Consider the following 11,720-nt stretch of genomic DNA (forward strand, 5'->3'; position numbering starts at 1 on the left):
ACATAAAGCATAAGTCTAATCAGACCATAGGGTCATAGGGAGTCTTCTGCATTATAGCCAGACAGAATCGTGTCTTCTTGGGGCATGATTTGAGGTCCTATGTAACAAGCCAATTCAGCCACAATATCCTGGCACACTTAAATCTTCATAATACAGAATAGTATCCATAACTAGCGCATCCCGTTACAGCTAACAGAACGACGTACAACTCCAGCTATTGCTCTTCTCCGGCACAAACACCAGCACTGCCAGCTGCATCACCAAAGAAAATGCTATCAGAGGAAAAGGGGTTGTGATGCCTTTTAGGCTCAATTGGACACGATTCCATGATGGAAACAGATTGCCAATTTATAATAACTGCTAATGCAACAATAAATGGGATCAAGCAATGTTGAATTCCTGATGCAACATCAATGAATCAGAACATCAAAATACAAATATCCAGGCACATCAGCACACTCAAAACATGCCATATATACTGGACATACTCCTCTAGAAATGTAGCAGCAGTTTTAATGTAGTTATATTCAGGAGGAACCAAACAGAAAATATTCTCTATAGCAGTTTCATAAAGACAAACTAAAGACTGTAAGCTTGTGCGATATTTCCATTTTGCAACATCGGCTAGTTAAATGTAAATAGTGTTTAGGTCCACAAGAATGAGCTTATTTGATAAGAAGTTTCTTTTGCAACAATTCTGTGTCATGAGCTGACTATTATTGATAATTCAATCTATTATAATTTTAGAGCCAGCCTTCAGCTGATATATGCTAGTTAACAGTTTTTACTGGATTACCTAAACCGAAGACGGGTTGTTCTTTCGCTTCTTGCGGCTCTGCTCCTTCACTTTCTTGCCCAGATACTCGACACACTCCAAGACAGTTGCTTTCCTTCCCTCTTTGTAGTTCCAAAGCTCAGGAACGACACTTCTCCCACTTCGGTTGTAGTCATCCATCTCCTTCAGTGCTTCTGTCACAGCTTCATATATCTCTTTACCACATGCTTTCAGTTTCTTCAGCGTTTCATCCTCGTCGTTCAGAACCTCCTGTTATGAAAAGGTAAAATGTTTGCATTAGCACAAGTAGTCAAAACAATCGAAGGTGATATATGCTAGTAAACAGTTTACTTGTGCTTGCTCACCTCACTGGGTCCATCTTCTGTAATCATCTTGTATGGATGCCAAAATGGATCTTCAATCTTCTTCTGCCATACTGAGCAGTTTTTAACTGCCTCATCTCTAGCAATGATGCAGTTAGGGTGCTTACTATGGGCAGCGTCGAGGAAAGCTTGGTCATTTATCTGGCCCATCATTTTTATCCTGATATGCTGTCTATGATGGTCGATGTTGCCAAAAACCTTAGCACATTCAATTAAACTAAAGTAATAAGTTTAAAAAAACTCCACAAACAAGATTCAAGGTTCTTTTTTATATAAAGGAGTTTCTATATACTTACTTCTACCAGCTTTTTCCGGATTTCAGAGAGCTCTCTCCTCCTCTCGCAATCCTCAGCAATGATACGGTTTGACAGGACTTGATCAAACAACTCTTCTTTTGGCTCATTGTTACCTTCGATACGCCCTTGTGCTTTCCAATTAAGCAAAGGTGAAAAAAAAACCCTCATAACAAATAGTATCTTCCAAGTGCACATGGATTTCATTTCACCACTAACCCCTTGAGCATGACCAGAGTGCACGAGCTTTTCCTTCAACTTCAGAGTCAGCTCCTTGTTCTCATGAGAGAGCTTCTCATTCTTCACACTCAGCTGGTGATTCTCGCGAGAGAGTAACTGATTCATGCCCCGCACATTTTCCTTCTCGCATCTCAACTCCTTGTCCTTGTTGGATAGCTCCTCCTGCAGCCTTTCAACCTCTGCCAAATGGAATGAAAAGGGTTCAGAGGCACATGTATCAAGGGAAGAAGCATATGGTTTACATTGTTCAGGTGAAGTTGAATTACCTTGTTTCTCATGGGTGGTCTTCACCTTCTCCTGAACTAAAGCTTTCACGGCGTCATGCATTTTTGCGTACTGCTTGAGGACACCTGCCTGCACGGTCATGTCACACTCGAGGCTGGAAAGCAGACTGGCGATGTCTTGGTCCAGCCCTGATGCTTGCTCGGACGCCATTGACCAACCTTGTAGGGAAAGATAGAATTGTCAGATAAGGTTGATCCAACAAATAGACATTACAGATTCAGCTTCATCAAATCAGCACCAAATCCTAGACCTGAAAAGGGAAACAAGAACCTAAAGCAACTCTTTTTCTTGGATGGACACTCTCACCTTCTAGCTAGTAATCATCCTTTTCTAAACAAAAATCTACATGATGTGAGACAGCTTGCAAAGCTATCTTTTGTTTTTCTTGCAGAAACTAGATCCAAATAGCAAGGTTGATCCAACAAATAGATACTACAGGTTCAGCTAATCAAATTAGTACTAAATCCTAGACCAGAAAAAAGGGAAAGAAGAATTCAAAGTGACTCTTTTGCGTGGATCAGTTCCTCACCTTCTAGTAAACATCCTTTTCTAAACAAATTTTTTACATGATGTAAGACAGCTTGCAGAACTATCTACTGATCAGTTGCAGAAACTACCTCGTCAGATCTTTGCAAACAAAGGCAACACACAGAAGAGGAACAAGAAGTAAAGGAAAGAACATGCAACAAATTAGAAAGAGAATGCAGAGCAAGATGAGGAGGGATACAGGGAGAGAACATACCAGCCGTCCAACCAAGGAAGGGAAGCTAAGCTGCTGGAGAAGGATTGGAGGGGGCAGTGAAGAGTGTAGTGATGGTGTGAGAAGAGGAACGGCTGCAAAGGCAAGAAGATGCTGTTGGAGAGTTGAGAGAGAGATGAGGTGACTACACGTCTACACCGGGGTTCAGTACTTGAGTGAAAAGGAGACAAAGACGGAGTGAAAAGTAATTGATGAAAGGATACACACGTTTCGGTTTGGAAACGAGATAACCAAGTGTTGGCCAATAATGAAACAGTTCTCCCGTTTTTGTAAATGCAAAAAATCTTTTCGTGAAGGGGCTAAGTTACGAGAGAAATGCAACAATAATGGGGTTGGCCGGTTGGTACTTTGATGGCATGTGAAGTGAATACCTGCTGCACCTAGTTGTCACACTGTTGCCCCGTCCTGCTGCGTTGCCAAAATGGAGCTAAAAGGCAAAGGGACGCACAGCACCGTCCATGTGAAGAAAGCACGCCAAGCCAAGTACAAGCATGCATCAAAAGCTACCTGCCTACCCAGGTAGTAAAACATACATATACACACCACACACACGGTAGTTGAGCATTATTTCACTTGAGATGGTAAGATTTTATTTACGGTGGTTACTCCATTTGCTCAACTGAGATTATGGTGGTTAATTACTCATTAGTTTAATTTATTTACGGTGGTTACTCATTCCTATCTCTCAACACTGAGATTATCTCTTAGAACCAGTGCTAGCTACTGAATTTGTTCATCAATAATCAGGTTAAACTTGTCAAGTTTGGTGTACTAGGTTTTTTTGTTTCATTATGTCTTTGTTTCCTTTGCCATGTACATGTAATCTAAGGCTTTTATGTTTTGAGAAATGTTAGCAACCATATTCGTTTCTAATCTTTTATGAGAACCGCTCAAACGTCTGGAAGGGAAGAGACAGGATTTCTGATATACCAAAGCTACTTGCTCCTCTGTTTGACAAGCTTTAGTTTTACGATATTATTATTGAGTAAACACGTAACAGCTGCGAATTTTATCTACAGCTGCACAGTGTGAGAGCTATGAATCCTAACTACAGTACCCCATGTAGCATACTTTAGTAAAAGTGTCAAAGCAGAGAGCCAGAGAGGAGAAAGTGTCAGCTAAGTTTACCTACAGCTGCATAGTGCTGAGAGCTATGAAACCATTTATCCCAAGGAAGGCATAGGCAGATAGGCTCATATATAGCATGCCAGGCCCAGAAGAAAAAAAAATGATTTTCTGTTTACCTTTCTTTATGGCATGACATAAAGAAAACATATTCCAGCAGCAATGAAGCAGAGCATCGACTTGCATTATATGATATGGATATCAAAAGATCAGGAACGATGACGTGCTGCAGAAGACGCACCAGTAAATTATGACAGAAATTAATAGTAGAGATTCAGAAGAGATACAGTGAAACCGTCCTAGACAAAACATAATTCTTACAGGCAATCACCCCTGAATATCTTACAAAATTGAAGGAACAAGACCAACTGTGATGACCATTCCAATATTGAATACTCTAGCTATGAGAAATCTCTTAAATCAACCAGTTAATTACATAGAAAAGAGTGGTGGCATGAGGATGTTACCAGAACTCAAAGTTGTAACTAACTATTTCTTCATTTGACAGTTGCTGACTAAGGAAAAACCAAACAGTGCTCTACCAATTTGTTAGACACCTACCTTCCACTATGGATCCTGATCTTGGCCTGTATTATGCCAACAGCTACTAGTTACGATACTGAAAAAGCGAATCAGACAGGTGCAAAGCTATATATCGCCAATGCGCAGATTACACGACTCTATGGTTGAATTAAAAAAGTGTATTTCGATGCAATTAGAGCAGATTTTTGTTATTCCCATCTATCATTCTCTACCCACCCAAGAATCAAGAACCGGGATGATGGATGGGTTGATACCCACAGCCTCTAGAAGCCAGATCGATCCCATAAAGGGAAGGTAAAAAGTTGTCAGCTTTATGTTTGAGCAGAACAATATGCAAAATTTTTGTGGTACCGGTAAGGGAGAAAAAAATCATACACTGGCCCAAATCGGAGAAAGCTATGTGCATTTCCTTCTACTTTTCTTTCCAGTGGCAGGTTTCTATTCCAGTTAGGAGGAAAGAACATGATGCTTGTTCCAATTAACCTGAAGAAATAATGAATTTGCCTGAACGGGAAAGCCCTAGCACAACATTCTGGATTTTTGGAACAAGCAGGTTAAATACTTGATCATCTTATGCGATTCACAGTTAGCTATTGATGTAAAGATCATTTTACAGCAATGCATACTCAGACTGTGTGTAAGTTGGATTCGCTATGCGTGGTGAATTCTTGCATTCCTCTGTACTCAATTTCCATAACCAAGAACCCATATATATATGATTGCCTTAATATGCTCCAGGTGAATTTCACAAAGTGACTTGGACATCCAGGACAGGACAGGATATCAATCGATCAGCTCCTGCTGGAGTTGGATAACGATCCGTCCAACAAATAAAAGCGTGAAAAATTGGAAGAATCCATTCCATCGGTTACATAGAGATCGATCAAGCAAGCAAGATTCCATCAGTGATCTGATCCATCAAGCATTGAGCATCAAGACTCCTTGCGTGTACTCTGCAAAGACCAATTCATTCAATAACCTCAAGAGAATTATGCATTAGTGGGAATCTTTATAGTATTCCAACAAATGTATTCCTAGAAAAACGATCTCAATCAAAAGTAGACAATGAAAGGTTCCCCTGTAAAGCAGTTTCAGACAAACTGGTACCTATCCAGAACTGCGAACCCTGTTGCGACAAGAGAAGTGAATAAACCGAGGAATAAAAAGGGGGCATATATAAAGTAGCCAGACAAAGATCATCCTATAGAAGCCACACGGACATTATTCTTGAGAGTTCGAGAAAGAATGTAGATCTTGAAATCGATTGGATGCTCCGATCCTGTAAGCTGCAGAATTATTGAACTGCAAACTGCTCCAATTCTCGGTGGAGGACTATAATTCTGTTAAGTATCACTTTGAGGCTGTTACCCATAGGAGCCGGTCCAAGTTTTGAAATTTCTATAGCAGTTCCCCTGCTACAAACATGACCAAAGAGTTGTACTTCCTATGCTTTCTATGCTATTGCAATGGCTTTTTATTTTCCATTACCTCCAGTCAGGTTTACTTACGTATTGGACAACCAAACTGTGCTGCAATTAGTGGTGTCATGCTGTCCAAAACGTCCCAATTGTTCCTGACCAGAGGGAGTACTAATTTTAAGATGCAGTTAACAAAACAGAGCATCAAAATTTTATGAAGTAGTAACAAACAAAACCTAAAAAGTTACTCCCTTGTCCCTCGAGCCACACGTAGACAGTGTTTGGTTCGTGCTAAGGTAACGTAAACGTAAAGGGAATCAGATTACAGTGTATTTGGTGGCGGAATGGGTGATTACCCTCTTTGTTTGGTTGCACTCTGCTAACGTAATTAAATTATGGTGTGGGTGTTGTATCTGATATTATTTAGGTAAGGGATCCGCTTACAGCGTCAGTTGATTACAAACCACCGCAATCAAACATATGTAGTGGGATTCGTTACCTTCGGTAATCAGATTAGGTTACATTTGAGCTAACCAAACATCATCATAGTGTATAGCATATTTGTAAAAAGTAGCAAATGTATGCTGTCTCGAAATTGTTTTTCACTGAAAATGTGGGCATACATTCCAAAAGATGAATCTTAACATTCAAAAGGAAATCACGGCTCGAAGCTCAAATACTTTGATCGCACTCTACTTAAAATGTCACTTCTTTAGTTCTCTGTAACCAAAGCGAATGTGGTACACATTCATAATCAAACTAATTAGGTGGTCAAATATTCCTCACTCGTGGAACTTGGAACTTTATGGTTATGGCGCTTGAAGCCACCACCTCCTATATATATGTGTGTATATGTTGCATATGTAGTAGCTCACCTTGCTTCAAGCTTTGCATCGAAGAGACCATCTATCTATCGGTTCTACCGACAGATCGAGAGCTCAACCAACCAGCAGAGCTAGCAGAATTAAGCATGGCGTACAGGGAGTTGGAGCTGACCCTGGTGTCGGCGCGTGAGCTCAAGAACGTGAACCTGATCACGCGCATGGACGTGTACGCGGTGGTGACCATCTCCGGCGACCCCCTGACGCGGCAGTGCACCGCGCCGGACCCCTCCGGCGGCCGGAACCCACGGTGGGACGCCACGCTCCGGTTCGCCGTCCCGCCCACCGCCGCCGCCGCGGCGGGGTCGTGCCTCCACGTGCTGCTCCGCGCCGAGCGCGTCCTCGGCGACCGCGACATCGGCGAGGTCGTCGTCCCGCTCGCGGACCTCCTGGCCGGCGCGCCGGCCGCGGGGCCCCAGCAGCCGCAGGTGGCGTCGTATCAGGTCCGCAAGGTGCACCGCTGGGAGCCCCGCGGCGTGCTCAACGTGGCCTACCGCCTGGGCCCCGTCGTCGCCCCGGTGGAGGCGGCGGAGAGGAAGCCGCCGCCGGCGGTCATGGGCATGGCCTACCCCGACGCGCCGGTGGGGGTGCCGTCGTCGCAGCCGCTCCAACCCCCAGCTGACGCCTACCAACCGCCGCCGCCTCCACGTCCCGCCGCCAAGGCCAAGCACGACCTGGCTCCGGCTCCGGCGCCGTCGCCGTCGCCGAGGAGAGGAAAGAGCAACGGGCTTGGTCTGGAGGGCCCTACTCAGGTTATTGTGGGCCCCCACACCCAGATCATCCTTGGCGGCGGCGGTCCAGCAACGACGGCGATGTCGTCCCCTACTGGATCCACCGTCAGCAGCCCACGGAAGCTACATGGAGCTTGGCCGAAACAGGAACTGCACCATGATCGTGATGACACAACCTATGCATCTGCTGCTCAGTCCATCTTCAGCCCAAGGAAGGAGGATCATTCGAGGCCCAAGGTGTTCCCAGATCACGACGCACAAGGAAGAAGAAGGTCCTTCCAAGAAACTGAGGCCACTAGCCAGCGATCAGTCGTCTCTCCCTCCTCCAGGGAACCAGGGACGGTGAGTCCACGTGGACCCTCCCCCCGCCCGCCGGTTTCCACGTTCTCCTCCCACGGTTCCCCCTCCTCGCCGCTACCCTACTCCCCAGCTCACCCACTCACTCCCTCTCCCAGCTCCTCAGCTCATTCCACCACCAATTCCCCTTACACGGCTCGTCACCCCTCGACCCCTTCTCCCCGGCCTCTTGGCCAATCGGCAGGAGGTGATGCCTTTGGTTCTAGCAGGGCTACTAGCCACACCAACTCCCCGCGTTCCGCCTCCACTCACGGTCGAGCAGGAATCTCCTCGCCACTGCGGCCTTCCTCCTCTCTGGTTGCTAACCACACTAGCATGGTGCCCTCTCGATAAGTAGCTCATCGGTGACAAAGTGGACGGGCCTCTCTTAGTATCGAAGTACCGATGGGTTTTGCAAACTTTCTCAAACCAAAACATCTTACAAGTCTAATACGTAAAATCTGTCCATGTAAGAGACGACCCATATGGCCAGATAGAACAATTATGAGTGTTGCAACATACTAGCTTTTGTAAGTGGTGTATGGACAAGTGTGTGTATGTGATTGTGTGGTTTCAAAGGTAGACTTGTACGTGTACGAATAACATGCATGTTCCCCTAAGAAAGTTTGTATGGATGAATTTGCTGGTAAATGGTGCAGCGTTGAAGTGCAAATACGTACACATATACCAACTATAATCTAATAAATACCTTGTAAGCATTACTCCCTTCGTGGTCTCAAAATACATGACGTTTATGACAAAACTAATTACTCCATTTTCAACTACGCCATGTACAGCTCGAGCGCCTGAGTGATAACGGCTGTTCAATCTTACTACGCCAACTTCGTTTCGATCTCTCCGGTGGCAAGCAATTAATTGATCTCTGTAGTATATCTATTTCGAACTGTTTAAAAGTTGTCAAAAAACTGATTCGACAGAACAGATGTCATACACCTTACCAAGTGGTTGGGAGATTCTGAATTCTTGTAATGACATTTGCATGAGCTACCGAATTGGTTAATAACCTCGATACGATTGATGAACTTGGTCACATCGAAGCATAATGTGAAGCTAACTTCACGCATACATTTCATCGAATCTTCACATTCTGCTTACAATTTAGTCATCTACTTACTTCCTAATGTCATTAGTATTTATTTGTCAAGATTCAACGACACAAAAGGGGACAATCACCGAGCCCCAGGATCATAAAGGTACAGAGCAACTAGGCATTCAGAAGCACAGGTTTATGGACCATGTCGGTTAAGCTCAAATGCTGTGGCAAACGTGTTAAGATACATGATTTATCTTCGTCGAGAATGCTAAGCACTCAGGTTGCCAGAAAAAAATACAAAGCCCTAATTGAAAGCCATTTGCACTAACTGAAAGCCGAGATTCAGCTGACTGTGCGCCTCCTCAGGCTGTCCGCAGGATGATGTGAACCCCACTGTCAGTGTCCACGAGGTCGCTGAGCTCACCAACCTTGAGGGCAAAGGTGGCGTCCTCAAAGGGTTTCTGCATCTGCCTCCTCCCAAAAGTACCTGTGAATGTGATTGAAACATCACAGTTGGAAACATCAGATCTTCAGAGTTGTTACAAATCACTAATCTCTGATTCTCATTAGCCATTACATAATTAATTGACTATTTATTACTCTAAAGAGTTATTTGATCTTAAGCAACAAAATCTTCGAAAGACACTGCAAAGAGTGAGGTGAATGCCATATGCTACCGCTCATAGCGTGTAGCCATCTAGTTTCATGAAGAAAAAGAGATTACCAATGACATGACCTATATACAGTTATATTATAGCAGCTGAAAAGTCTAGCAGCATGAACTTGCATTATGGAGCATCAAAACATTGAAAGAATAATGAGGTGCTGCAAAACATGCACAAGAAAAATACACAGGGCACATAAAACTGAAACTGATAACATGAAACAATTATAACCACTAAAGATGTACCAATTGTAATGCCTTGGGATTTAAAGTAACTTTTGTGAAACTTTTTAAGTGCTTTTAAATGATTATAGCTATTATCAAACTCCCTTAATTTAGCCCTAAGTACTATGCATTTAGAAAGCATGGCCTGGTTAAGAGTGCCTTGAATCACATGAATACCTGTGATACTCACATCATGGTCGAACCGACTGATGCAAACAGATTACCTCAAAAATAGAGGCAGAACGAGAATGGACAATCTTTTGTGCAAGAGATACCATGACCAGCAGGCAATACGATCAGAAAATGGTAAGTCGAATTGATTCATTATACTTCTTGCATGATTCATTATTGATCAGGCACCTATGTAATGCAATAGCCACTACACAGTATAACTAGCAATAGGAGATTGATCCATGAAACTATGAAAGGTACAAAGCCACTGTGCTTATATGCTTAAATTGCTTGAATGAACGCATCACAAATTCAGACAGCTGATATTACTAATGCCCAAATTACACAACTTCAAAGATCGGTGAAATGCCTTTTCTTTAAGATAAAAGGGCCATACCAGGGGTTTTGTTACCAAGAACCAAGTAATACAGATAATAAATGTCCAGTTTCTACATCATCATCATTAGCTGTTAAAACTTTATTAAATCCCCCAAATGTGCAGTCCAATATCCAATATTCTTAGCCATGGAACCAACTATAAACTGGTTAGATTAGCAATCTCCAAATAATTTCCTGAATCACAGTAAGAGTGGAATGGACCAAGCAGCCAGGCCGAATTTCAGAAGGCTTTGAATTGAAGTGCGTTTTTTATGCAAACAGTCAACCACATCACAGCTTTACTCATCCAATGACAGCAACTGACATGTATCTCTAGCTTTCTGGCCTCAAATAAATCCAAAAGATGTATACCGAACAGCAGCTGCTACGCATTGTAAACAAGTTCTACTTCTATGCATTGAGTCAGGCAGTTTATGTCCTTATGAGCTAATAAGGAATAGAATCAGAGAGTGCAATCTGCCTGGCAGTCAAATTACACAGGTGCACAATCAATTATACTAGAGCATGCTTAAAAATTAAGCAAATTGAATAGTTAATCAGATAGCTGCAAGCCTGCAAGGCTACACGTCACGACGCCCATATTGTACGACTTGATGGTTGAATTTGCAATGAAGAAGAAGACACCACGGTTTGCTGCGTGAGATGCGAATCATATTCCCACCCTAAGATATTTCTGTCATCTATCGTCGTACCCCACCAATAATCAATCAAACTAGTCTCAAGAACCGAACAGACGGACAGATCGATGCGAGTAATCACCAGATCTATCTCGGTGTACGACGAGAGCGAAGGAATCGGAAGAGATGGGGGACAGGGATGGATCGTACCTAGGTCTCCGCCGCGGCGCGCGGAGGAGCAGTCGGAGTGGCGCGCGGCGAGGTCGGCGAAGTTGGCCTGGCCGGCGAGGATCTGGTTGCGGAGGTCGAGGAGGCGCGCGGCGGCGTCGGCGCGGGTGGTGGCGGAGATGACGCGGCCGTCGGGGTCCTTCCAGGAGGCCTTGCGGCGGGATCCCTCGTGCTTGATGAGGATGTGCGACGCCCGCACCGTCTCGCCCTCTCCTGCCGCCGCCGACGACATGCTGATACCCTTCCTCCGCCGCCTTCCTCTCGCTCGGGGTGGCTGTGCGGGCGGCTTGGCTTCTGCCTGCTATAAACACTAACCAACCGGAGGGGAGATATTCTCTCGCTTTCTTTTGGTGGATCTACCATTTTCTTTCTCATGTTTCCTTTTTCAAGTTCAAACTAAATTTAAATTTTGATTCCAAATTCTAAGCCACTATGTTTTCTTTTAGAGACAAGTCTACTTTACCCCCCAATTATCACCGAGTCTGAGAAACACTTCCAAACTTAAAAACTAGAAATCTTGCGCCCTCTAACTCCCAAAACCAGATAAAATGTGGTTTCTCACACTGTTTTGCTAATGTGCCACATACATGGC

The 11,720-nt window shown here is 44.0% G+C and overlaps 3 protein-coding genes across 3 annotated transcripts; 1 reads left to right on the top strand and 2 right to left on the bottom strand.

The window, feature by feature from the left end:
• Positions 1-10: 10 nt before the first annotated feature.
• On the bottom strand, positions 11-2,995 carry LOC117864014 (factor of DNA methylation 2). Its single transcript, XM_034747973.2, has 6 exons — positions 2,719-2,995; positions 1,958-2,134; positions 1,455-1,870; positions 1,141-1,356; positions 797-1,045; positions 11-252 (listed from the first exon to the last, which is right to left on the bottom strand). Exons 2-5 carry the CDS (start codon positions 2,124-2,126, stop codon positions 797-799), a joined length of 1,050 nt encoding a protein of 349 aa, XP_034603864.1. The 5' UTR covers positions 2,127-2,134; positions 2,719-2,995; the 3' UTR covers positions 11-252.
• A 3,701-nt stretch (positions 2,996-6,696) lies between these two features.
• Positions 6,697-8,435, top strand: LOC117865085 (protein SRC2). The gene is made up of 2 exons (XM_072294973.1): positions 6,697-7,776; positions 8,430-8,435. The coding sequence occupies exons 1-2, from the start codon at positions 6,793-6,795 to the stop codon at positions 8,433-8,435; spliced, it is 990 nt and encodes a 329-aa protein (XP_072151074.1). The 5' UTR covers positions 6,697-6,792.
• Positions 8,436-8,996: 561 nt separating this feature from the next.
• On the bottom strand, positions 8,997-11,444 carry LOC117865086 (peptidyl-prolyl cis-trans isomerase Pin1). Its single transcript, XM_034749169.2, has 2 exons — positions 11,111-11,444; positions 8,997-9,311 (listed from the first exon to the last, which is right to left on the bottom strand). The coding sequence occupies exons 1-2, from the start codon at positions 11,358-11,360 to the stop codon at positions 9,187-9,189; spliced, it is 375 nt and encodes a 124-aa protein (XP_034605060.1). The 5' UTR covers positions 11,361-11,444; the 3' UTR covers positions 8,997-9,186.
• Positions 11,445-11,720: the final 276 nt, after the last annotated feature.

Source organism: Setaria viridis, chromosome 7 (assembly GCF_005286985.2).
Source record: "Setaria viridis chromosome 7, Setaria_viridis_v4.0, whole genome shotgun sequence".
Classification (NCBI taxonomy): Eukaryota; Viridiplantae; Streptophyta; class Magnoliopsida; order Poales; family Poaceae; genus Setaria; species Setaria viridis.